This window comes from Clinocottus analis, unplaced genomic scaffold (assembly GCF_023055335.1).
Source record: "Clinocottus analis isolate CAN_PGR_092001 unplaced genomic scaffold, fCliAna1.0.p SCAF_18, whole genome shotgun sequence".
In the NCBI taxonomy this organism is placed as follows: domain Eukaryota; kingdom Metazoa; phylum Chordata; class Actinopteri; order Perciformes; family Cottidae; genus Clinocottus; species Clinocottus analis.
In genome coordinates, this window is record NW_027175909.1 from 16,444,013 (window position 1) to 16,471,522 (window position 27,510).

General features: G+C 46.3%; 3 protein-coding genes across 4 annotated transcripts; 2 read left to right on the forward strand and 1 right to left on the reverse strand.

The window, feature by feature from the left end:
- Positions 1 to 8,087: 8,087 nt before the first annotated feature.
- LOC137788865 (threonine synthase-like 1) lies at positions 8,088 to 11,973 on the reverse strand. 2 transcript variants are annotated; one of them, XM_068582011.1, is made up of 3 exons: positions 11,849 to 11,973; positions 10,250 to 11,637; positions 8,088 to 9,973 (listed from the first exon to the last, which is right to left on the reverse strand). In XM_068582011.1, the coding sequence occupies exons 2-3, from the start codon at positions 11,627 to 11,629 to the stop codon at positions 9,158 to 9,160; spliced, it is 2,196 nt and encodes a 731-aa protein (XP_068438112.1). In that variant the 5' UTR covers positions 11,630 to 11,637; positions 11,849 to 11,973; the 3' UTR covers positions 8,088 to 9,157. The 2 variants fall into 2 exon arrangements, with proteins under 2 accessions (XP_068438112.1, XP_068438111.1); XM_068582010.1 differs by lacking the exon at positions 11,849 to 11,973 and adding an exon at positions 11,717 to 11,764.
- A 245-nt stretch (positions 11,974 to 12,218) lies between these two features.
- On the forward strand, positions 12,219 to 14,440 carry enkur (enkurin, TRPC channel interacting protein). The gene is made up of 5 exons (XM_068581996.1): positions 12,219 to 12,417; positions 12,842 to 12,987; positions 13,081 to 13,307; positions 13,570 to 13,716; positions 13,882 to 14,440. Exons 1-5 carry the CDS (start codon positions 12,338 to 12,340, stop codon positions 14,056 to 14,058), a joined length of 777 nt encoding a protein of 258 aa, XP_068438097.1. The 5' UTR covers positions 12,219 to 12,337; the 3' UTR covers positions 14,059 to 14,440.
- A 124-nt stretch (positions 14,441 to 14,564) lies between these two features.
- Positions 14,565 to 20,674, forward strand: prtfdc1a (phosphoribosyl transferase domain containing 1a). The gene is made up of 10 exons (XM_068581806.1): positions 14,565 to 14,694; positions 15,278 to 15,330; positions 15,852 to 15,958; positions 16,031 to 16,211; positions 17,512 to 17,577; positions 18,323 to 18,340; positions 18,995 to 19,077; positions 19,396 to 19,442; positions 19,620 to 19,696; positions 20,590 to 20,674. Exons 2-10 carry the CDS (start codon positions 15,298 to 15,300, stop codon positions 20,635 to 20,637), a joined length of 660 nt encoding a protein of 219 aa, XP_068437907.1. The 5' UTR covers positions 14,565 to 14,694; positions 15,278 to 15,297; the 3' UTR covers positions 20,638 to 20,674.
- The last annotated feature ends 6,836 nt before the right edge of the window (positions 20,675 to 27,510 follow it).

The following is a 27,510-nucleotide window of genomic DNA, read 5'->3' on the forward strand; positions in this document are numbered from 1 at the left end:
GTGGACGTCCTCCCTCCGCGTGAAGCTTCACAGACTGACTCAAAACGACGAGAGAGGGAGGAAGGGAGGGGTAGAGTGGGCAGGTTTTTATTACATATATATATATATATATATATATATATATATATATATATATATATATATATATATATATATATATTATATATATATATATTCATATATTATATATATATAATATATGAATATATATATATATATTTATAATATATATATATATATATAATATATATATATATATATTCATATATATTTACATTTATATATATAGGGGCTCTTCTTCCTCATCCTCTCATCCGGCTCCAGGAGCGCGTGCCCGCTGTCTGCTGTGCGCGTGATATTTGAATCAAAGAGATTTATTCTCTCTGTCATCAGGAGCCTTTTGTTTACTGACCAGTGTGGAAAAATATTAATAAAGATATTAATTACATCACTGTTATACTCTCTCTCTCTCTCTCTCTCTCTCTCTCTCTCTCTCTCTCTCTCTCTCTCTCTCTCTCTCTCTCTCTCTCTCTCTCTCTCTCTCTCTCTCTCTCTCTCTCTCTCTATCCAAACCTAAAAGCATTATTTTTTGATTTCTTTATTTTTGATGTCATATGAACAACATTAAAGATTACACCAGAAGTACTAAGTGAACTGTGTGGTACACTGTAAAAAATACACCGTTAACGAAGGGTTAAAGTGTTTTCACTGATTTATTCTGTGTGAATTCAGTGATTCACTTCAACATGTTTCTGATCAATAAACGATCAATAAACTCATCTAGGTGAAGCTTCACCTGTTCACCAGAGCTTCTGTTCACATCTGCTCCACTCCTCCATCCTTCACCCTCCATCCTTCATCCTTCATCCTCCATCCTCCATCCTTCATCCTTCATCCTCCATCCTCCATCCTTCATCCTCCATCCTCCATCCTTCATCCTCCATCCTTCATCCTTCATCCTCCATCCTTCATCCTTCATCCTCCATCCTTCATCCTTCATCCTCCATCCTCCATCCTTCATCCTCCATCCTCCATCCTTCATCCTCCATCCTCCATCCTTCATCCTCCATCCTTCATCCTTCATCCTCCATCCTCCATCCTTCATCCTCCATCCTTCATCCTTCATCCTCCATCCTTCATCCTCCATCCTTCATCCTCCATCCTCCATCCTTCATCCTCCATCCTTCATCCTCCATCCTTCATCCTCCTTCCTTCATCCTCCATCCTCCATCCTCCAATCTCCATCCTTCATCCTCCACCCTCAATATATTAGTTCAACTGATGCTCTCTCTCCCTCCATCTCTCTCATGTGTTTCCTCTCTCTATCCCTCTCTTTCTCCCCTTCCATCTCTCTCCCCCCCCCCCCTCCCCCTCCCTCCTGGGTGTGTATGGGGCATGTCCCGTCACGCTGTGCGGCCGAGAGACATCTCTTCCTGGAAGAGTGGGGATGAGGGGGGTGAGGGGTGAGGCAGACAGGCGTGACGGAGGGTGACAGAGCTGAGCGTGGACCTGTGGGCCACCGGAGGGAGGAGGGGGGGGGGGGGGGGGGGGGCTGCTGGGGGCTTGAACCCGCGACGTCCTGGACTTCATGACCCAGCAGCGCGTCGCTCGCCTCTCATCCTGATGTCTGCAAAACAAACGACCCGGAAACCAGCAGCTGCCTTCATCACACCACCGTACAGGAAATAATTGGAAAAGCTTGATCCTGCACAGCTGCATATATATATATATATATATATATATATATATATATATATATATATATATATATATATATATATATATATATATATACACTCACTGTGGAACATTGTTCTTTTCAAGTCCTTGCATTAGTAGAGCTGTGCATGCAAGAAGCTCACATATCTGTTGTATTGAGGTCTTTCAGCAGCGACTCCACAGTTAAAGGGCCAGTACGTGCTATTACTCTTTTATCTCTTTTATTCAAAGGTTTTCTAAACACTGCAGACGCAGCAACGGGGAGCAATTCGGGGTTAAGTTGCTAAAGGGGACACAAAGTGGATCAAACCTCTGATTGACACACAAGCTAACGGGTATGCTAACGGTTATGCTAATGGCCATGCTAGCCACTGAGCCACAATCCTCCTTACAATTCTCTTATATTCTCCTTTAAGCATTGCTGCGTTTTGGTATTTCCTTTAACTGTCAGAGCGTAAACTGAAGCTTTAATGGGTGAACATTTGCAATGCAGGTGAATTATTAACATCACTAATATTATAGTCAATTTCTACTATAAATAAAGATCCCCTAAATGCTACACTGGACCTTTACATCAGCGACACTTCTTGCTTTTCTCGCTCCGTTTTGATGTCAGAAAAGAAGGAAAATTAAAGAAATATACTAAACATCCGTCCCGGTGATGATGATGACGAAGGTGGACATGACACTTCCTCTTGGAGGTGTGAGCCATCTGCAGGAGCTGTGGGCTCTTCATGTTAATGTGCTGCCAGTTGGAGACGTACGAGATGTCGTCAACACCAATTCTTGGGATTGAGAACCGGAGGTTCGGTTTGATTACGAGCATTTTGAATAATGTGACATTTAAAAAGTATGAATGCCGAATTATATATATATATATATATATATATATATATATATATATATATATATATATATATATATATATATATATATATATATATATATATTCTATATTACACCAGACATGGATGTTACAGCACAGGAGGAACATCACTGGTGATAGAAACACTGCTCTCGTCTACATTCAAAATATAAGAAGTGGTTAACATACTGCTTAATTAAATGCTCCACAAAGCACCTTAGTGATATATTTTTCATTGTCACTTTCATGTAAATGCAGAACATTTCTTGATGGATGTTGCGTTCCCATCTACACCCTGAACCTACATTCCGGAAAACAAACAACAACAACAACAACAAAGGACAAGACTTTTTCTCAGCGAGTATGAGGAAAGGAGAGTTTCCAGGCACCTCGTTCCTCTCATTGTAATCTCTTTCAACACCCTGACCTGAGCAGCCGCTCAATAATCCTGCTGACTCTTCACTAAAATGTGCATGTTTAGTGGAAAGAGGAAATAAAGGCTTTGATTTATGACTTACTTATGTTACACTGAAATCTGACCACACTCAACAGTGATGTCACTGTGTCCTGCCACGCCCTGGAGTACACTTAACCGTGTACTTCCACACCCTGGAGTACACTTAACCGTGTACTTCCACACCCTGGAGTACACTTAACTGTGTACTACTTGTACTTATCTGCTGCAAGATTAGCAGTGAAAGGTCAGCAAACAGAAGACTTTCAGCGGCTGCTAACGAGACCCTGTGGAGTTTCTGACCGGTAAGCGGTGCAACGTTTACGAGTGGGCCCTGGTTTTGTTTGTCCTCGTGCACGCTCTCACGTGCACATGACACACACGGTCCTGTCGCTGGCTTTCGCGCTATTCCGCTCACAGCGACGCAGCAAAGTGGAGGGAAGAAGAACGCTACTGCTAGCTAGCAAGCAAACATGGACGTCAACGATGCAGTTTTCAAACCTTTAAGAAAAAGCTGCTGTTCAAAAATGTTTATTAGACCTCAAGGACACACACATTCAGGCCATTAGCATGGACTGTAGCAGAAACTCCCCCGGCACCTTTAAGTTGCTCTTTAAAGCCAGACGGTGCAGCTAAGTAGCTCGCTAAGTAGCTCGCTAAGTAGCTCGCTAAGTAGCTCGCTAAGTAGCTAGCTAAGTAGCGACTGAACACAAGTGGCGGAACCTGCTGTAGCACCAGAAGAGAAGAGCCACAAAGTTACACACTGGATCTTTACTGTCTCGCTTTGTCCGATAAAACGAGTGGAACTGAGAAAAGGTTCATTTGTTAGATATTTAATTCAACATTTTATTTGTGAAAGGCTGAATGCGCTACTTCCTCTTTCAGAAGAGATGGAGTCTCACTTTAAAACATCTCATCACATTGTGGATTTAAAACAATAAAAATGTGCGTCCAATTAAGCAAAGAAGACAATAAAATGACAGAAAGACATTTAAAGAAGTTTATTTGTGTATTAAAACTTGCTACACGATGTAAAGCATCATGTTTGGGTATCTGTGGACTCAGTAATGTTTTGATCCGGTGTGTGTTGTTGATTGAAAGGTCACAATTTAGTTTTTACAAATTTAAAATACCTTTTAGAAACGACACCTTCCAGAAACTCAGTGGACTTTTCTTTTTCATTTTTTTATTTTTTTTGCTGCATCACTCACGTTGATGAACAACAGCTCGCGGCGTCTCAGACTTGGCTTCCAGTCAGGAAATCGCTCACTTGTGTGACAGCCGCTGATCACTTCTTACCTCAGGCCGGATGTCACGCAGAAGATGACGGCGGCGGCATAAGTGATGAAGAGTAAAGGGAAGCCGTCCGGGGTGAGACTGTCAGCCTCGTCCTGCTGGATGTGTAGTAAGAGTTCAACAGCAAGACACAAAGTCAGAAAACATGCAAAACAATGTCGCTAGTTGGATGTAGCTGGAGCAGAATCTGTATCTAACGAGTTCATTAACTTTATTGCACATTAATGCAGTAACATCACAGAGCGACGACATGGAGACCAAATCCACCTTTTGTCCATTTTGCGATGCTTAATGCATCCAAATTAGAGTTATTTTGTGTTGATGCAATGCATGCCTTAAAATGCTTAATCTACTTTAGTGACACACTACGTTACCCATAATGCATTTCAAACACCGCTATATATTGTATTTGGCCCATTTCCGCCAAAAAAGAAAAGAAAAATTAGGACCAAAAAAATAAATTAAAAAAATTAGAGCCAAAAAAAAAGAAAAAAGAATTAGGACCAAAAAAAACTAAAAAAGACCCCAAAAAATTATACATTAGGACAATAAAAAAAATTATAATTTTTTTTTTTTTATCAAATTTTTTTTTTTGGTCCGAATTTTTTTAAATTTTTTTTTTTTTACTTAAATCGACATAAAATGTTAATTTGTATTTATTTACAATAACAATATTAATGTTGGTGCAAAAATATATGCAAACCTTTGCATTGTGGTCTGTGGGGCTAAAAACTGGTATTCTTCCACTCTGAAATCCTAAAAGTTGATCGCACACAACCGTACGTTAGCTGTTTACTTCTGTCTCGTGCATTCACGCTTCAAAAATCCTCAAAGTGACGTTTTAGTTGTGCAGATTATCTCCCTGAACAAAAGTCTTCACGCTCATTTTCAGCAATAACCCACCAAAAAACACAAAGAAGAAACTCCGTTAGCTTCATCTCTGCAAAGCTCCCTCCAGGCTACCGTTAGCAAAGATGCTCGCTATGCTAAGTAGCGTGATACCTGGATAAGGAGCGGAATATAAACTCCGCAAGGGGAGAAGCAGACGGTCAATCACAGGAACATCCGGCCTACATCGAGTGACCTTTACCCCTGAACACCGGGGCCGAGAGGGTCGGGTTCGCACCTCCGAGCCGGCCGGCCGGCCTCGCCCTGCCAGTTAACCCCTGTCAGTCAGCCGTCAGCTCCACTCCCCCGAGACCGAGGCTCACATCTCATTTCACACACATCCATCTCCGGGTCATTGATTCCTGGTTCTCCGAGCGAGAGATGGATTCTCTCTTCCCGCGGCGCAGAGAGGATCCAGGCCTCGCCCAGAGGGATCCGCTTCAGGACGCTTCGCTTGTCTCCTTCGTTCACGGCGGATTGAAGCGCTGCTTTTCTTTCCTTCTCCCGTCGACGCCTTCATTAGCTCTTCCCCCTCGCTCTCCTCCTCGTCCTCGCGCAGGAACGTCGGGGTGTGAATTGATGTCTGCGTGATTACCAGAGAGGCCTCTGGGAAACACGACGCCGAGATGTGAGCTGATCGCTCAGAAAACACACACACACACACACACACACGTACTCACACACACACGCCGCGTCACATGCACAGCGTGCACGTGCATGTTTGGTGCTTCCCCATCAGAACTCCGGGTCAGATCTTGATCCCTCGCTGGCTTCCACCCGGCTGCTCACAGCCGCCGCCGCCGCCGCCGCCAGGAGTCCGCCTCAGGTCTTCTTCGTGGCGGCGAGTGTTTCGCGGCGCCGGCGCTTCTTGCCAAACGTTCATCAATGTGACGCTTCTCGGTTGCCAAGACAGACAAAGCTCCTCGCTTCCCCCCTGTGGGTTTTGTTCTTGGCGCCGAGCGGAGAAACCTCCGAAATAGAACGCATTCAAACCCGGAACAGTTCCACTGGAACCGATGCTGATGACGGACTTTAAGGACACTTTGATCCAAACCTCTTTCTCAATGGGGACATTTACTGAAGTGCACCTGCACAACTCATCATTGTGCATTTAAAAGTTGTCGCGTTAGGACACGACGTGGACCTGGACTAGTGGACTAGTGGACCAGGACTAATGGACTAGTGGACTGCTCTCTCACACGAATGCAGAAGAGACTCCAGCAGGCCCTCGTTCCCCTTTAAGGGCACGAAGGTCACGTCTTGTGTCTTCTGGAAATTTGGCAGCCTTTATGTGTTAAAGATGTGCACGATGCATACAGACTTCGGAGTTTTTTTTACATTTTCTCATTCAGTATATTCAACATTTGCACCAGAAGTTGGAGAAAAGGTTTAGAAAACAACTAAACAAACTTCTCACCTCTTCAGTGAGCTGCATTTGGTGACTTTGGACTTAAGACTGTTTCCCTCGTGCACAGCGACATGCAGTCTCCAAGAATAAACCATACGCACGTGTTTGGAGTGAAGTGTGCTTCCACGGCTGTGAAATAACAATCGGATACGTCACCGCCGCTCATGTCGCCCGGTGGCCGCTCGCGGTATTGCATCGAAATGTCTGAAAGCATTTTCCTCACAAATGCAAATTATTTAAATTCATGATTCCTTCTGCTGTGGTTATATATCTGCAAAACTGTCCTCCAACAGAGAAAGCTGTGATGTCATCACACAAGTTTACGTGAAAGCTTGAAGTTGTTGTATTTTCTGTATTTTGTAATTTATGTTATTACTGTTTGTTATTTTGTTCTGAGCATGCATTTGTTCATAATCCTGCTAAATGAAGAAAATTAATGACTTGATCACTTATTTTCTTAATAATCATCATTCTCATTGTTCTCTTTGGACTGAATAGGCGCCATCTTGGGGTTTAGTTTCCATTTCTAACATAATATAATAATTCATGGGTCCAGACACAGCCAGTCCAAAGAGAAGAAACCCCTTCAAAACGTTGAAGGAGACCCCGTTGTAACTGAAGACACACAGTTTATCATTATCTGTAAATCTTTAGATGAATTAAAGTCATTTCAAAGCAAAGTGTTTCACGTTTTCAAGCGTAAAAAAAAAAGATCTTTGCAGACCAAAGAGACGCCTGCGCCAAATAGCGTTCGTAACGATCTCAAAAGGCCGACGCACCGACAAAAAAGAGACAGAAGCTCAAATCAACGCGCTCCAGCGGATCTTTCCTCCTCTGGTCGCCTCTGAGCGAGCGAGCGGCTTCCATGACGCCACAGGTTCACATTAAGGAGATGGGAACAGGCTGCTGTACCTGCAATTATCCATGCTCACCCAGCCGTGGGCCGCTCGGTGCTGAGCAACAGCTGGCTCTCTCTTTCCCTTCACCACACACACACACACACACGCACACCTACACACACACGCACACACTCTCCACCCATTCCTCACACTCACCTGCCAAGCAGCTTGATTAATAAGGCCAAAGCTCCCAGCGAAGCAAACCGCAGACATGGAGGAGAGGAAGGCAGAGAAGAGTTGGTACAACAAGAAGCCGCCGTGTGCACGTGGGCGCGTGCACGTGCACGTGACACGTTCATGCAGAGGAAACAGAAAAGAGATCCGTTGTCGACTGAGCGCGGCAACTAAAGTACGGCCAAAGGGCCCGTCGTGAAATATTGCACTGATGGAAAAACAAGAAGTTGTGATTAATCTGAACGTCTCTCAGCAACTTCCTCCTGCTTTTTTTGTGAGATATCATACAAAGCGAAAAGGTTAACTTCAATGCATTTTAATAAAATTAATACTACACAAAATTAAACACTTTAATTAAAGTAATTTCTTTATTTCTGCCTCAGTTACAGTGTTTTTTCAGGTATACAAATATATACGCTTTATAGAATCAGCATTTGTTCTGTTTTCATAAAATCAGAATCAATTATCTTGTTTGCTTTGTGTCTCTTTACATCCTGATAGATATAAAAATACACACATCCAGTTGGTGAAATCTAGAGGAAACATTGAGTTGTCAAGCATAGTTCCCCAAATTGTGATATTATCCTCAAGAGAGCATCTAAAGCTGCTCTCGCTGTCTCACGGAAGAATATTTGTTCCTGAATATTACAGCAGAGACAAGTACTGCTGCGGTTCAAAAGCCGTTTCCTCTGAAAGAAATAATAACCATTTCTACCTCCAGCCAGGTAGCTAACGAGTCTGGTGGACTCTGATTGGACGACAGCACCAGATGCCCCCCCCCCCCCCTCTCCTCCAGGCAATTAGTGGACTGTGGAGCTCAGTTCATTAGCTGCGTTTTAAAGCCGCTGTGAGATCCACAGCCCCGTCATCTGTGCTCCCGTCAGCGGGGGAAAGTTTGAGTAATGAGGAAGAGGACGAGGTAAACAAAGCATTTGTTATATAATCATTAAACATCAATCGACACGCAGAGAATATGTACGTGTCACAGCGCCACGCGTGAGCATCCCGTCTGCAGAAAGAGACGTGTCATCACCCTCTCTCTGACGACACTAATTAATCCCCCTGCAACAGCAATACACATTTCATTGCTTCTGCACCAGTGTTCGCACACAGCCGAGGCCAGGAGGTAGACACCCCCATCTAGTGGGTCTGGGTAATGATGGAGGGCAATGTTGCATAATCAATAGGCTTTAAAATGAGTTTATGCTTATTATAGAACAACCAGAATGAATGTGTGTTTGTTCTTTTTTTAAATGATTAATCCTGCAGGATTTAAAGTATGTTTTAAATCAATTTTATTACTATTTCTGATTAAAACTGCTACTTGTTCTTCTGCTTTATAAAAACAGGTTCTGACACATTGTGACCGATTCATGACTTTAAACCAGATTTCCATGAGCAAACATTGTGTGAAAAATAATATCATGCACCTTTTTCCACACGATGTGGTTCTGCTACACCACTTTCAGGAAGGAGTCCTGGATCATGCGCTCCACCTCCTCCACCAACGCGCCGTAGTCGGCCTGACACGTGGCGTGGCCCCTCCCCCGCTGCCCGCCGGCGCTCTCCTCCAGGCACGCCGTCACGCCTCCGTGCGGCCTGGGAGCGGCCGCGGTCGCCCCGAGCCGCCTCAGCTGCTCGGCGGGATCCTCCGGAGCGTTTTGGATCCGCAGGGCCTCGAACGCGGCGGGAGCAAACTTGCCGTAGTGGGCGGTGGCGGCGAGCACCACGGGGCACGAGCCGTCCTGCAGCTCGTCGGCCACCACTTTGGCCACGGCGGTGTGCGGGTCCATGAGGTAGCCCGTCTGCGCGTGGACGCTCCGGACGGCGGCCAGGCACTCGCCTTCGGAGCACCAGCCGGCCCGCGCCTCCCGCCGCATCCGCCGGAGGAGCGGCTCGGCCGCCCGGAAGTGCCGCCGCGCGTCCAGGCCCCCGAACAGCTCCGCCACGACGCGGCCGTCTCCGTCCGAGACGTGGTGGACGAACCTCTCGAGGTTGGAGGACTTCAGGATGTCGATGGCCGGGGAGCGCGAGGGCTCCAGGCGGCGCCCCCTCAGGTCGTACTCGCCCGTGGCGAAGAAGTCGGCGAGGACGCGGTTGTGGTTGGACGCGCAGATGACCGTCCTGATCGGGACGCCCATGCGCTTGGCGTACACCGCCGACATGGCGTTGCCGAAGTTGCCGGAGGGGACGCAGACGTCGACGGGATCCCCGAACGCGACGACGCCGTCTCTGCAGAGATCCAGATAGGCGGAGCAATGGTACACCACCTGCAAGGCGAGGACGAGGGAACAGAGACCCAATAAGTGTTGCAAGTCATCCAACCGCTGACTTAGTGTTCACAGCAGGGTTCATACAGTTTGACAGATGGATTTCATGGCTTTTAACCTAATTTCCATAACTTTAAACCATATATTCATGCCTTTTGACCAATACTTTTTCCTCATACTTTTCACACGTTTTTCCACGATGAAAGATTCCAGGAACCTGAGGTAACACCTGAGCTTTCCCTCTCAAAGGGATCCTCCTCATGTGATCAAGCCCACCTGAGGTAGCAGCCTTGCCCAGTTGATGGAGTTGGCGGTGCTGAGGACGGTGCCGTGCTCTACGGCAAGGTGCCCGGTCAGCCCCGACGCTCCGAACATCCTCTTTACGCTCCTCTGACAGAAGTCGAAGTCGGACGGCACGCCGACGGCCCGGGCGTTGTCGTCGCCGCCCCCGTGGCTCGTCATCTGGAGCTTCTGGGTCTCGTTCACGCCGTCCTCCGGGAAGAACACCAGCACCCCGGTCCTGCGGGCCGCGTCGGCGTCGAGGCGGGCAAAGCCGTCGAGCACCGCGCTGCCCGTGTCCCCGGAGGTGGCCACCAGGACGAGGTAGTTGCACATCTGCGGGAGGCAGTGGGCGAAGAGCTGGGGCATCAGCTGCAGGGCGAGGTCCTTAAAGGAGGCGGTGGGGCCGTGGAACAGCTCCTGGACGTACTGGTTGCGGTGGAGGTGTTTCACCGGCGCGACCGCCTCGCTGGAGAAGTTGGACCCATACGCCTTGAAGACCATCGTTCTCAGGTCCGACGCCGAGACCTCCGACGGGTGGATGCACTTCTCCAGGAGCACCAACGCTCGTTCTGGGTACGACATGTCGACAAGTCTCAGCCACTCGGGAGCGTCCATCTTCGGGAAGCCCCTTTTGGGAACGTAGAGGCCTCCGTCCGCGGCGAGACCCTCGATGACCACGTCGCCGAAGCGCGTCTTCGGACCGGAGGAGGCCGCGCCGGCGCTCCTGGTGGACACGAAGGTGTCGGCGTCGCGGTCGCCATACCTCTCCACGGCCTCCAGCACCTTCTCCGCCACCTCCTCCGCGGCGGCGCCTCTCCCGCACAGCACCCGCACGTCGAGCCACTTTTCGTAAAACGGTTTCCTGCGGAGCAGGATGTCCCTCACGGACGCCCCGGCCTCCTGGCCCACGATCCGGTTCACCTTCATCGCGCCGAGCCTTTGCAAGATGTCCTCGCCGTCCACGTCCAGGTAGACAACCAGCCCGGACTCCTTGAGGCGCCGCATGGCCGCGGCGTGGAGGGGGTTGGAGCCCGTGAGGGAAACGACACACCCGGAGGCCGAGAAGTTGCACAGGGCCTGGCCCTCTTCCTCCAGGAAACGCTCTCCGCCGACCGCCGCCAGTTTGGCCGCCACGGGCATCTTCCACTCCGCCTCCAAGACGTCGTCGTCCACGTCAATGACGGGCAGACCCAGCCGGCGGGCCACTATCCTCCCCACTGTGGTCTTTCCTGCACCAGGAGCGCCCATGAGCAGGATGTTCTGGTCCCCCAGCAGGGAGGCTTTGGTAGAGAGCCACGATTTAGATGTTGAGAGAGGACTCGGGTAGCGTCTGACAGCTCTGAGGGCATTCAGCAAAGCCATTGACAGCGGCATTTTCCCCACTGTTAACATAAAAGCACATTTAAAAAGCAATTACACTTTAAAATAAGATTACAAATCTGTACAAAGCAGAACAGCCACCTCGTGCTTTGAACAGGTGCTGCATGCATAGACTGTGTGTAAGTATAGTGCAAGTGGCTGCGACAACTTGTGCACGTGTTTTGCAGCCAGGACAGTAGTGACACGTGACAGCGCCACGAGCAAGACACTCACGTGCGATGTTGGGTCTCCGTACGTCACACGTGACAATGAATGTTTTTGTTTTAGTTTAGTTAATAATAAGCATGTTTGGGCTGCAACGGGGACGCGACCAGTCTGCAGCACACACGTGAAACTACTGTAAACACGAACATCTACGGGCAGCCCGGAGGGACAAACGAGAAGGCGAAGGCGCAACAGAAAAAAAGACGTGTATTCAAGTTGTGTAATTTAAATTATTTTATTTAGTTTTACTCCAAAACTTAGACATGGTTTGTGTACTTGACACTAAAACACCTTCAATGTATTTATTTAAATTATTATTATTATTTTTACTTTACAACTGTCCGGAAATGCAACGCTCGCTCCAGCAGTTGCCTAGCAACTGGCCCCGCCGATCGCTCTCATCAAACAAACAAACAAACACAGAAAGGTGGTTTCTCGAGTAAACTACCTGTTATCTCACTCAAGTTAACTAACCAGCTCGTTTAGGTGAACTTAAACATGTCTGGAGTCGTGTATCCCCCAGAGAGCGTCTACAATCTGATCCCAAAGGAGGTGATTCACATTCAACCCCCGCCAAGGTAACGTCAGTGAGACCTGCTGCAATAACGTAAATAATGTAAACTAGGTCACGTTCATCTGAGCTAGTCTACTCGAGTTATGCTAGTAACTAAGCTAGTTAGTAGTTTGCTAGGCCAGAGGCTAACCAGTGTCCAAGTTTGTGCCAAAATAGACATAGAAAGCAAAGTATGACCTCAATTGACCTCATTTCCAAAGCTATACATTTTAAGCTAACCCTTAGCATAACACACCAAGTAAGCTAGCTAGCTAAGCAGAAGTGGGACATTTTGGGGATTTTATATTGGCATGTAAATAAAGTAAAGTAAGTAAATAAAATTGAATGAATTGGTTGGTATCTGTAAATGATAGTTACGAATGGTAAATACTGGATAAATAAAATGTAATGTCATTTAAATGTATTTATGCTTTCTCCCCCGTCTGAAGGCACATATCCAAGTATCGGCCGACAGTCATTCTTGAGAGAAAGTTGACCAAGGATGCGAAGAGGACGATGGGGCCGGCGAAGGTAGAGGCTCCATGCCCCGAGCGGTACCTCAAGAAGCATTCCAAAGAGCCCAATTTAGCCAAAGGTGAGTCCTTCTGTCGGCCGGTTGAAAAGCGTTTGGGTTTCGTCTGTAAGCGGGGATTCTGTTGTTTAACTCCATGTCTGTCTGTGCTTTCAGAAACGGTGTGTTCGAAAGATGTTGATCAGATCCCCACCGTGAAGAAACCGTCTATTTCCTCAAAGACCGACCAGCCGCTCATGGGCTTCCACACCAAGAGAGACTTCCTAAAGACGCCGGTCACAACCATGCCGATGAAGCCCGAGCCGACCCGTGTGGACACCCGGAACGGAGACAAGCAGCCTCTTGAGAATTCAGGACTCGTCCCCAAATACATCAAGAAGAAGGTTTTCCTTTCCGTAACACTAAACACAAGTAGTTTAGAGAAAAACCTAAAAAATAGACTCCTTTTTTACTTTATTATATTATATTATATTGTATTATAGCACAAAAACACAACAAACACACATGAACATGTAAAACAAAACAAACACACATGAACATGTGGTTATTATTTTTATGAAAACCTAGAGAATAGTACCCTTTGTTACTTTATTACATCATCTATCCGTGGGACGAGCTTTATTATTTCCGGTTTCTGTTCCGCAGCAATACGGTGAAGTTCCCGAGTACCTGCAGCAGCGCACCACAAACGAGCGCAGGGCTAAGGAGGAGTATCTCAACTTCATGAAGGAGCAGCGTGAGCGGAAAGCCATGAAGCACCTGTCTGACCAGGAGCGCCGGGACACGCTCGAGGTACTGCAAACAGTTTGCTGCGATCGCACATGCGAGGAAATCCCCGACGAGGCGATGGGTGCACAGTTGTGGCGGAGGATGTGAGGCTCTGCTGATGAGCATCAGCATCCCCAAGCCAATTATATTGGTACTAAGTGCTGTGTGTTGATTCATTCACCATTGCAGGGCCTGAAGAGGTCTTGGGACAAGCTGCACCACGAGTACCAGAGCCTGTCCTTCGTCACAGACAACCTGTCCAAGAAAGCCCACAAGGATCAACTGGAAGACGAGCTGAGGCAGATGGAGGCCGACATCAACCGCTTCGAGAGGTTCAGGACCATCTACATACCCAAAGACAACTAAGACATAAAGCTGTGGAGTCAGTCAGCTGTGCCGTGCGTCTCGAGACCCTCCCTTCAAATGTCACATAGACTCCTGCACTCATATATATTCTCTCTGTCGTATAAACAATGGAACATTTAAAAGCAGGCAGACCAGTGGTTGAGATATTTCACAGTGGACTATTGGCATTCTTAGTGTTTTTGCAGTATTGTACGCTTCCTCATTTTAAAAGGAACAATTGTAATTCTCTCTATATATCTTAGAGATAATACATTTTAAATGTCCAACAGTCAAAAACAGATGTCTTTATCCCTTGCCTTCTCAATAGAATTTCTTGAAAAGAAGAAATACTTTAACATCGATTTCATTTGAACTGAATAAAAAGTACTGCAGTGAAAGAGAACGAGACATTAGTCGTGTGTTTACATCCCCTTGCTGCGGTCACAAGCCAGCGCGGCATCACATGCGTCCCATTATCACGGTAATTCTCCACGACTGAAGCGCCGCTGTCCATTTTACGCTAATGACTGCAGCGTGACGCCTCAGAGGCACGAGGACGGTCGGGACGTCTGCTGGGACTCCCTTTGTGATTCTTTGGTTGCTCTAAACGTGAACGGTCGCTGAGGAGGAGGAGAAGAAGAAGAAGGCAACACAACTGTAAGTCATGTTCAGTAAAATGTTCACAGAATAGAAATGTTGTAGACAGAGTGTAACGTTTAAATGATTGTGAAGGACACATTCCTCCTAGATGTCTTCTTTTTCTGAGACTATCTTCTTATTCTTCTTCTACTACTTTTTCTACTACTTAAAACTTCAACTTATTGTTCTCGTTCTTTTTCTAAGAATATTATGTTTGTTTTTGTTTGCTCTTGTCTTCCCGTTTGTGTTCTGTTCTGTCTGTTATTGTCTATTGTGTAAAGCGTCTTTGTGTACTATGAAAAGCGCTTTATAAGTTGAAACTACTATTATTATTATTCTACAACTTCTTTTAAACTTCTTCTTCTACTACATTTTCTTCTACTTCTTTTTCTTCTTCTACTACTTCTTCTCCTTCAGACTATCACCCTGCTAACTTTTTATTCTTCCTCTACTACTTTTACTTCTACTTTTTCTACTACATCTACTTCTTCTAAAACTTCTACTTCTTCTCCTTTTATTCCTCCTCCTGCCCTGTAACATGTGTATGTGCAGTGAAGTGCGCATGTGCGTGTCCACTGAAGGTCACTTCCTGTATCTTCAGGTCGGTGAACTCAACCTCAGATGGAGAACGCCGGGATGAAAAGAGGAATCGTGGTAAGATAGTTTATTTGTGTGCAACTCTCCAACTCTCGCCAATAGGAGTCGTGAATGAATTCCTTTGAGTCATTATTTGATTAATTCAACATTAAGCAGCTTCCAAAGAGCTTTTTATTTGCTCTAAACCTGTAAGAATATAATGAGGCTGAAGTCAGCGAGCGTAGGAATAATAGTGTAGTGTTCAGAGCTGAGAGGTTACAGATGCTATGGGCCAACAGTCTGTATCTCATGCACTTCATGTTTTTCTGACAAGTTAACAACCAACTAATCTATTTGGGGGCTAAACGTTTCATTAGCTGCTGGGGATGAATAAAAAAACACCATACGGTTGTCATCTCATCCTGGCTTGTAATTCCCTTTTGCTTCCTTCTTTTTAAACTCTCCAGGTTTTAAAATGCTTCTACATGACTTCTTACAGCCAGTTAGGTTCAATGAAGTTAACAGACACGATTACAAATACACTTTGCAGACTGAGTTGTGTAAGCGCGTCAGCTCTGAGCTCACGGCGTCTGTTCCAGATAGAAGACGACTGGCCGGGGTTCAGTCTGGACCTGTTCACGTCACCGGAGCATTACCACGGAGACATCCACAGTGTTTACATCCCACACGGGGTCATCATGGACAGGTACACACACACACACCCACACACACACACACGAACACACCTGCAGTGAGTGTGTGTGTGTGTGTCCTGCAGGGTGGAGCGTCTGGCCCGCTACGTCATGCAGGACTTTGGCTCCGGCCTCACGGTGCTGTGCGTCCTGAAGGGAGGATACAAGTTCTGTGCCGACCTGGTGGAGTTCATCGAGGTGCTGGGACGCAACTCCAACAAGTACCTGGAGACGAGGGTGGAGTTCATCCGCCTGAAGAGCTACCTGGTGGGTCACTGCTACACACTACACACTGCTACACACTACACACTGCTACACACTACACACTACTACACACTACACACTGCTACACACTACACACTGCTACACACTACACACTACTACACACTCTGTGCCTGGTGGGTTCACTCTGCAGCAGGCTTCAAACTAGGCTCCTTTTATTATTTTTTATTTGTATTTTTTTCTGTGAGGTTCTTTTTCTTCTTCTTCTTCTTCTTCTTCTTCTTCTTCTTCTTCTTCTTCTTCTTCTTCTTCTTCTTCTTCTTCTTCTTCTTCTTCTTCTTCTATCTTTGACAGATGGACAAAAAAAAGCAATATGAGGACATCAAATTAGGCTTTGGAAATTTGTAAATCATGATTTAAATAAAATCATCATCCTTATTTAAATGAAACTAATGACATATTTATCAAAAGTAATCCTTCTCACAGTCCCGGCCTCCACCCTCACCCCTCTTCCACGCTCTAACGTCCCATAAGTAAAGCGTGTGACTTCCTGCTCGGCCACCAGATGTCACTGTTGTTCCTGTTTGGTGAGGAAGGAGCTCAGAGCTCACGAACACACACCACACTGCTAATTGGTGCTGTCGCCTCCGCCAAGAGAACCAGCGCGTGACACCGTCTAACACCTGGAATGTATAAAGTAATGGCACCGTAACCGCTTACAGTGATGTAAACGTGTTATTCTCCAGTGTGTTCTGGAGGACATCCAGAATGGTGTGATTTCACATTTCTCTCCGCATGCGGTCACATTCCTTCACCTCCCGTTGGAGCGCCGGGGAGGACCCGCCCCTTCTGGTGCGAGAGTTTCACGTGGGTCTAAGTAGAGAAGACGTCTCATTATGGATCTTTATATCTCGCTTGGACATTTGAACCACACCCAAGCTTAAAAGATACCAATATGAGACAAACACAATGCTTAGCGAGAAGAAGAAAAAAGAAAATAATCACAAAACAATAAATATTAAACGATATAAGCTTGAAAATTGGTATTAAATAGAAAAGTAAGAAAAAAAGTCTTTAAAAAAAGCAGAAAAAGCCTCTCAAAGCATCATAATGACATCTCACAGCTCTTGATGGAGTCATGTGACCCCCTTGTTTGTGTCACTCCTCCCATGATGCATCTGTGGCCCAGCAGATCTTAGTCCTTCAAAGCGTTGGAGACGGGTGAAACTTCGCGCTCTTTGTCGCCGTCCAGCGTGCGGACCGTTCGTCCTCATGAGTAAAGGACGATTGAGACGCTTTTTCTTCGTTAACACCGATCCTCTCTCTCCACGTCTGTCTTCCCCAGAACGACCAGTCGACGGAGGAGCTGCACATCATCGGGAGCCGAGATCTGTCTTTCCTGCGTGGAAAGGTGCGCGAAAAAATACATCTCCCCACTGTGTGTTCTCTGTGATTTTGATTCATTTCAAGAGAACAGAGAGACTACTTTTCAAGCAAACATGCCAGGCGTAATGACACAGTCTCACAGGGACTCCGATATCTCGATCCAAGCAGTTATTATAGTGATCCGAGTACATGTGGCTCAGCTTTCCTGCTGCTTGAAGCTCACAGCACCTTGACCTTTCACACTCTGAGGTGTAAAGCTGTTACCTGAGCCTCAGACCGGTCTCTGACTCGATTCCATCTTCAGCTCTTTGTACATCTCGATATATTTGTTTGTGTTTCTTTTTCGGGTTTAGCGAAACGAATCCCGTACAGGAGAACTTTAAGTCCCCAAACAGCGACGCTATACACACTCGCGTAGCCTTCAAAGCAGTTTACAGTCTGCAGGTTGTGTCTAAGCTCAGGTGGAGGACGCCGGCCGGGCGCCGGCCTTCCCCCCCCCTCCACCCCCTAAAACCACAGATCCTCTCAGCGGCCTCACAAAGAGCCCCACACAGCCGCCAAGGGAACAAGGAGGCGTTTGAGACCCTGCAGGAGGGGAAAGTGTGACTCTGGACGCAGATGCTGATGGCTGACTGGCGAGGAGAGAAAGTTCTGTTCTGTGTTTTTGTTCATTTTCACAGAAACAATCCAGCTTGTTTTCCCTGAACTGTGTTACAACTCAAGCGGTGATGTTTCACTAACGTTTTCCTTTGTTTCCACATGTTACCAAGAGCGTGCTCATTGTGGAGGTGAGTGTCTCTTTCAGGTCACGTCGTTAAATATTTAATCCTCTCACTTTCTGATTCCAAAGGCTTGCACGTGGGAAAGCACTTCACACGGTCATGGAAAACCTGGAAAAGTCATGGAATCTTTAAATAGTTATTTCCAGGCCTGGAAAAGCCTTTTTCTGGACTTTTCAATGAGGGTTATGTTAATGACATACGGTCATGGAAAAATATTTTTCAAGGCCTGGAAAGTCTTTGAAGATTATGCAAAAGTCCCCAAAGTAAAAGTTGTGTAAATGTGTTATATTCATGTGTTCATGACGTTCATTTAGTTTGAAACAATGAATCTGTTTTTAAAGGCTCAAAATATCAGCAGGCCTACATACAGTTAATCAAACTATTGTCTCTCATTCATTTGTGTTATTTAAGGTTCATTTAAGTCCTGGAAATTTGGTTTAAAGTCATGGAAAAGTCATGCCTGTGATAATATGTGAAATATGCTCTGCTTCACAAGTTCTCTGTTAATATGAATGTGGTTAATATCGGTAAAAAACAGGATGTTTTTTCATCTCACAAGTTGCATATTTCTGCCATATTTCCTCCTCTCAGAGCATTCTGCACTCACAGTGTCGTCACATCTCACATCTCCCTTCCCTCTTCCCTCTTCCCTTCCCTCAGGCCATCGTGGACACAGGAAAGACCATGAAGGCCCTGCTGAAGCATGTGGAGACCTTTCAGCCCCAGATGGTCAAGGTCGCGGGGTGAGGCAGCGTTTGGGTCGTCTGTGTTTTCCCCAGCAGGGGAAATGCCGAACGTGTGACGGACTGAAGAAGATATCGCCGCTATCTGGTGTCCTTGAGCCGCTCCTGTGCAGATAAACATCTTTCCTGGCACATGTTGAGGGTCTTTTCCTCCTTCGCTGAGTGTGCAACGCTCTCGTTAAGCGCTAGCTAGCATGTAGCTTCTTACTGTGGCGTTTCTCTCAGACACAATCAACAGAAAAGACGACTTGTGACTCTTTTAAATACGAGAGCAGGTCGGTTCCTGCAGTTCTGAACTCTGTACTTCATGTGTTTCAGTCTGTTGGTGAAGAGGGTCCCGAACATGGCTGAAAACCTGACAGACTGTAAGTATTAATACCATCCATTGCTCTTTCATTTGCATTAAGCTTAATACTATTCACTGGCTCACATCTGGTGTGGTTGTCTTTGTTGCACGTCATGAATGTATGTTTTACGTCTTTCTACCCCCAATAAGCGACACGTTGACACACACTCTCTACTCTTTAACATTTATGTTCCAGATGTTGGGTTTGAAATCCCCAACCGCTTCGTGGTGGGCTACGCTCTGGACTACAACGAATACTTCCGCGACCTGAACGTAAGTCGCCCGCAGCACACAGCACAGAGCACATGACCTCATGAAGAGCCGAGAGAAAGAGATGAAAGAGGCCGAGGGAGTGGAGGAGGTAAACACAGCCAATCAGAGAGGAGACGCACCTGAAGTCCCCCGACAGGTAGACTCTGGGTCTGAGGAGACGAGAGCGACAGAGCTGTAGCTACAATGCTAAAGAGCCATGGCGCTAAAGAGCTACAGCGCTAAAGCTACAGCGCTATAGACTAGAGCTCCAGTCCTTCCTGCCTGTCTTTTCTCCTCTCACTACTTACACATCTCACACCTCCACGGGCGTCGAGCCAGGAGTTCAACCTCTCCTCTGTTTTCTTTGCTGCACCCATGACTCTGTGTTTCTCCTGATATTAGTAAGTGCTAACTTCTGTGAACTTTGTCTTTCTCATATCTGCAAAGACTTGGCCTCAAATTTACCTCTGACTCATATGAAACACGACGCCAGGAACCCACTCCCACAGCTGTGTGTGTGTGTGTGTGTTGTGCGACGGTGTGTGTTTTGTCCGACCGTGTGTGTGTGTAATGTATGTACTGTACGACTGTGTGTGTGTGTGTGTGTTCATCACTAAGGTTTGTGGAATGTGGAGGTCCAGTTCTCGTCGTGCCGCAGAGTTAAAGCTCCCCCTCTTTTCTCTCCTCATCCTCCACAAGAAATACGAGTTGAGCCCCGAGACGACCACGCAGGGAGACCAACGTCTCGTACCTTTGACTCTTTCTCCCGCCGGCTTCGTCTTTCTGGCGTGAATGAAGCTCACTGAGAACACAGAACCTCCTAAACTAACGTTCTCCTGTCACCAGCTGCAGCGTGCTGGACCGGTGTGAAACATTCAGGAGTGTAATAGTTGATTTTTTTCTTCCTCTTCCAGCACATCTGCGTCATCAGCGAGACCGGGAAGCTGAAGTACAAGGTTTGAGGAGCAAACTGTCAGCGAGAAGTAAAGAACCACAAAGAAACACAACTCTGTTTCAGGAAATGTGTGTAAATAAAACACTTTAAGAGGTTTAAAGTCAAAGAACGTCCTTCTTCTCAAAGCAGGCCGGGTTGAAATAAACAACAAAAAGTGATTTGATTGTTGCCTCATCCTCGATTCCTTTTTGTATTTTGTCGCGATTCAAGCGGGAACAAAGCGATGGATGGATGAATGAAGGACAAGCTGCCACCAGGAGAGGACTGTTGGTGACAGATGGAGGAGCTTATGGACGCCGGCGTCCACGAGCGGCGACGCCCACGCTGACGACACGCAGCGGCGAGGCCGCGTGGTCCCGCTTCAGACGGCTTTCACAAACAAATACAGGAGAATATTTAGTGTCAGGCGTTGAAATAGGCATATTTTGGTTAAATTGTATATTTTATTTATGTCGCTATTTTGCTTCCACACACGGAACGGAATCTTTTGGGATGTCAAATTTATTTAAAACCCTGAATTTAAATGTCTCATCTCTCCTTTTCAGTGAATCGCTTGAGATGCATTGAGCTGCAACTCCACTCAAACAAAACTACACTGGAGGGAGAATGCTCACAGTAAAGGCTAACTACACACAAACACACACACACACATTGTTGGTATTTTGTAAGTTGTCTTGCCATCGTCGGGGCGACAAAGAGCGTCGGTTGTGCGTGTCGACAAACAGACCAGCGCACGCTTCACCTCACACACTGAAGGAGTGTTAACTGATCATGTGACGCTCTCTTGACTCCTGATCACCTGCAGCTCCAAACAACCGGAACACACACACGCACACACACACACACACACACACACACACACACACACACACACACACACACACACACACAGGTATTACTCTTTAACAGGGTACAAACTTTAGATGGTTTGTTGCCATGATGGGATGCGACGTGATGACTGTAAAGACCTCTCTCTCTCCCTCTTTTTCTCTCTCTTTCCCTCCCTCTCCCTCTCTCTCTCTCTCCCTCTTTTTCTCTCTTTCCCTCCCTCTCTCTCTCTCTCTAAACGTCCTGAGAAGCGAGTCTCTGTTTGGAGAACACGAGCCAGCAGAAGAGAGTTCTGGGCGGTTCGGAGCGCTCGTGTTCCTCGCCGTGCTTTTTCGAAAGTCGCTCTCAGGTTTCACGTCTGCAGCGCCGTAAACAACACCTCCACTAACGCATTCAGAGGAACCCAGAGTTCACGCCAGGTTCTATTTCCTCACCTTGACCCCTGAGGTGCAGACAGAAGAAACTCCACAGATTACACCACTTTTTTTATAGTTTGGGTGCTATCTGTGCAGCCTCGGCCACAGAGGCGTCCATTGTGCCTCCCGGCTGCAAACCCCTGTGAGTCCTTATCATAAAACATCAGCACTTGGCGGTAGTGGTTAACTTATCCCCACCCCCCCACGGCGCTCTGGGAACTCAGGAGGCCATTGTCTTCCACCTCGACGCGGCTCCAGGTGGACAAAAAGCCTCGGCGGTTTCACATGCTGCAGCTTTGTGGAGCGCCGCCGGGGGAGCCGAGGCCGGGGCCGAGCGCGGAGAGCCGGCTGCAAGGTAAACTGCACCGCGCACAAAGGGAACAAAACGGGAATTGTACATTTGAATGGCAACACATTCATGCATTTGACATCTGAAGCCGGCGGTTAGAGAGCGAGCTGAGAGGTTGAGTTTCACATCGGACCACGTGTACTTCCAGAAACCTCGTTTCATTGTTCTGCATTTCAAACTATTAGATTTACCTTTTTTCAGGAGAAAAAAAAAGCGCAATTTGTTTGTCAAGAGTTAGCTAGGAAGGTGGCTAGCTTATCTTAGCTCAGTCTTTATGCTAGGCTAAGCTAACCCGTCTTCTGGCTGCAGCTTTAAAGGAATAGTTTGACATTTTTGGGGATTTACTTGTTCTCTTGCTGAGAGTTAAAGCTAGACGACAAAGATTGATAATGTAAAATATGTAGCCGCAGCCAGCTGCCGGTTAGCTTAGCTTCACTCAAAGAGTGGAAACAGAGAGAAATTGTTGCCAAAATCTTGGCAACAAAATCTTGCCAGACTATTTCTTGGCCGGTGTAACTTCCTGGAGCACACTTTGGTTTTAGAGGTACTGTTTTGCTCCGCTTTCAGCCTTCATGCGCGGCGAAGCTAACCGCGTCTTAGCTAACCGCGTCTTAGCTAATTACGTATTGAACCGATAAACTCGAGCCTAATCATTTACAACCTCTAAATTTGCACATTTCTCAATTATTTCTTTCGGGATTAGACCTCGTTGGTGTCACAGCTCCGTCATTTTACGAATGTGCATGTGGAAAACAAAGCAATATTACTTCATATCTTCATTTATATGAACAGATTTAAGCTAATGCAGATGCAAAACAATCACATTCCCAGTTTGGAACTTAATAAACACAGTTTGACTGACGCACCTCGGTACACAAATAGAAAGAACATCCTCTGCAGTGTTCATTGTGTTCCAATTAGGGACTGGCTGGCTAGAGGGCTTGATAGATTGACTGCTGCTGGGTTTCATCCAGTCATCGCACTCAGTGCCAGATCCTCTTATACAACCTGGAGCGGGGAGGGAGCCTCGTCCTCCTAAACTCTCCGCTGTCGTTGACAGAATCCTCCGTGTTTTTGCATGAAGGAGTGTTCAAAGCGTGTTTTCACGCACCGGGCTGCAGAGTAATTCCCACCTTTTCTCGTCCCACCGCCGCCGGGCTTTGAACTTGGCCCTTCATGTGACGTCCTAATCCAGCCAAACATTCTGCTGCCACGAAAAAGAGCTGGTAATCTCTCCTCTGCTGGACGCTTTAAGTCACTCCAGCTCTGCGGCGACGCGCTCGCCATGCAGGAATTAGTGAAGGCAAAACTTTACTGTTGATTATTGGGAAACATCTGGATAGAAAACAGTGAAATAGAGCCACAAGCACGCTCCAGAAAGACAGTGTGTGTGTATCACAGAAGGTAATTCAGTCATTATGGCACATTACTACACACTTTGCCATTCATAAAAACACATCTGGGTCTTAGTCTTCTGCACAGAGGAGAGGGAAGTAACACAAGTGGGCTCAGGTTGTTTTTTTTTGGGAGGAAAGTAACACACAAAACAACTTACTGTTGGCTCATGAGCACATAGAACCAGTAAAACATTTTTATAGTGTACTCGTGAATTTCTATACACGCATGTAATGCAGAAAGATTCAGATTGTGAGTTGTTTTTGTGGGGAAAAAAACATCATGCGTATGTTATATTGGCTTCTGCTGCGCGATCACACTTCACGTCAAATCCTCCTGCCGGTAAATGAATATGAACCTCATGTCCACCGGTCACATAATGCATGAGTCCCACTTCCATCAGTTTAAGTTCTCTATTGTCTGGCTGAGGGTGCACCAGCTCTTTAGACAATAGCTCCTCTCTGAAACCAGGGAAACCTCGGCACAGCGCGGGTCAAAAGAGTCCTATTGTCCTATCTTCCATTGTGCTGCCTAGAGTAGCCCGCAAACAGAACACTGTCCGCCTTTGTCTTTGTCCGGATCAGCTGTGTGCAGCCCTTCTTTTCTTCTTCTTCTTCTTCTTCTTCTTCTTCTTCTTCTTCTTCTTCTTCTTCTTCTTCTTCTTCTTCTTCTTCTTCTTCTTCCTCATCCTCATGCTCTGCAGTCCCATGTGGCCGCCATGCCCTACATGCCACCGTGATAAAGTTAAGGAACTCACTGTTACAGTTGATAACCGCGGGCAAACACGTCAGAAGCTGGAGAGTCCAGCGTGTGTGTGCGTGTGTGTGCGTGTGTGTGTGTGTGTGTGTCGGGCCTGGTGGGCTTTTTCCTTCGTCCCTCACAATGAACGACTCTGTGATTTCATTTTGCTCGCTTTAAAAGTCGGAAAAGGGCTGAATGACAGAGTGTGAGAATGAAGTGTTCAGACGCACGCTGTGCGAGGGAACAGGGAGTCTACCGTGTTGCATTAGGGATGCAAGAAGCATTCGGTCACAAGTGAAAGTCACGCATTCACAACTTTACTCAAGTGAAAGCAAAACAAAGTAACAAGAGACAAAGCATGACATTACATAAAGTATCTGTACTTGAGTACATGTACACAGAGTTACTACACTAACCTTTCCTTCTGTTGCTGACATATCTCTGCTAGTATAACAAAGTATTTTCTCTTATGGGAAGAAACTACCAAATTATTAACAGAAGTACTACATTTACAGGATAATGTCACAGTATGAATACGCATTTATAAAGGTATAGAACACTATTATGATGTGAACTATACACAAACTTTTAATCAGGGGTGTAAGAAGTATTCAGATCTTTTAGTAAAAGTTTAAAAATAGCTTACTGCATCACAAGTAAGCCAGTGCTGAAGTATTTGCAAGGTAATAAAATAATTAATATTGTCATACATATTTTAGTATCATGCAAGCAGCATTTTAATGTCCAAATGGAGCTAATTGTAGCATCTTTATAGAGTGTTGGACATATTTATTTTCAACCACATTTCCCAAGATAAAGATATGCTTTGTATAAAACCTTCTGATCTGTAAAGTAAAGAAGTACAAGAAATACATGTAGTGGAACAGAAAGTATAATATGTGTAGTACAGTTGCATACAAGTGCAGTACTTGGAGTAAACGTGCTATAGTTACTGCTGTAAATTGAATACAACACAAAAGACAAAGTTCCTTTGAGCCAGTGACCAGCAGGCACCGGCTTCTCCTCTTCACTGAAGTTGTTATGTAACAACGCCTCCAATTGGCCCGCTTCGAAATTCCAAATTGAATCTGCCCACCCGATTGGTCGACGCCTTCTCGAGGGAGGGGCTGCGAGGCAGAGAGGGGGCGGGGCCTCGGGTCGAGTAGGGAGACTCGTCAACCCCGCGTACAGATTGTCGCGCCGCCAACCGGGGACCACGAAGGAGGACATGTTACTTTTTTTTCTTGTTTTATATTTCCACTATTTTTAAGCGGCGGAGCGACGCTCGCAAACGATGGGAAATGAATGAAGACCGCGGGAGTATCATTTTCATCGGAGCCTCCCGGCGAAGAAATGCACATTGAAGGGCGTTCACCGTGGGTTTTTCCCCCCCGTTTTTCACCCTAACAGGTAGCGAACCTCAACGGTCAGCCAGCCCGAAGAAGGAGCCTGAATGTCCCGCTTGGTGATCTCATGACAGCCCCTTTTTTTTTTTTTAAACCCGAACGAGGTTTTTTTTTTAAAATTTGTAATATTTTTATTTTCATAACGAATATGGATGTGGTTTGTTTTCGGAGTAGTTTTCTCAATTTCTAACAGGTAGGTTTTTTTTCTTCTTCTTTTTTTTTTTTCTTCCGCAATTTACGTTATCACCATGGCAACAACCTGTCGTCCGCCCGCTGGACGTCATATTTGTCAACAGCAGCCGACGAGAGGATGTTCTCCTGCTCTCAGCGAAAAAACCCGCAAAAAACTAAACAAAATGTGTTTTGTTGTTGTCGTGTATGTGTGTCACGTCGGTGGAGCGTTTAGCATCACAATCCAGGCAGTTTATATTTAGCGTATGGCTTAATTCATGATGGCTGCATGTGGCGCTTTTACACCGCAATCCGTTTAATGTGCACCCTTCTCCTCTTCCTCCTCCTCCTCTTCCTCCAACAGAGAGCCATGAATTCCTCTTTTATTTGACGTGCACGCGCCCCCCCTCACATGTGTGCTAATAATAACACAGAGGTGTAGCTCGTCAGACATCTTTATTTAATTGTTTTAATTACATGTAATGGAAGGGTTCAGATCCACCTGCTGTTTCCAGTGCTCCCTCCATTGATTGAACAGAAGTAGAGCTGGATGCTTAGATGAAGTCCTGCTGCACAATCTGAAGAAAAAACACCTTAATATTCCTCTTGATCTCAATGTATTTCAGATTTTTTTGTTCAATATTTAAGGTACCATAAGGGGCATTTCGATGCTGTGATATCTCAGTAGTGTTCTTCATTTGGAGTCAGGGGAGTTCAGATGTCGGCTGTCCTCGGTTGACCAGGCTCCTCATACATTTAAGGACTTTCTTTTCTACGTCATGGAGCTGGTCGCTGCACGTTTTGACAATGTTAGGCTCATTGGTGTGTGTGAACATCTGGGAAACACTGTGACCTGCACGGGACGGCGTGCTGGTGTCTCTTTACTATCTTTACTAACTTGTGTTTGGACAAGGTCAGCATGCTGGTGTCTCTTTACTAACTTGTGTTCCTTGTATTTAGGTCTCAGCCGCTGATGGACATGAAGGAGGAGGACGGTGTGGATTAGGATCCTCATCCTGTTTTTTTTTTCTTCTTCTTCTTCCTTTTGGTTTGTTCTTCATCCTCCTCACCTCGATGTGGTCTCTAAAGGACTTCTGCCTCCTCTGCGGTCCAAAATGAAATGATGGCAGCTCGTTGGAGTGATTCACCGCAGGGCAACGAAGCGAGTAAACACACCGCCGTGACTCCGTCTTGCGAGGTAAGACTTCGGACAGAGACGCGTCCGCCTCCTCTTACTCGTCACAGCGTCTGCACACACTCAGCTGACTGTATGTGACCTCTGGCGGTGTGGCCGGCATCGGAGTAGGGTGAATAATAATCTAATAATCCTGAATTGGTTAGGTTTTTTTTTGCCAAGTGTTCCCTTTTGAGTCTTTACGCGACTCGACTGGACTTTAACTGCCACCAGGCTTCACAGGAAGCGTCCACGAAGACGCTGTGTTGCTCTTCGTCCTCACTCCACCTGTATCCTCACCTTTTTCGAGATGTCGCGCCGCGAGGAAGCTGCAAAGTGTGAGCTAAGTGTCGCGGTAGTGAGCTAGTTTGTTTCCTGCTGCAGAGAGTTTGTGCTCGCA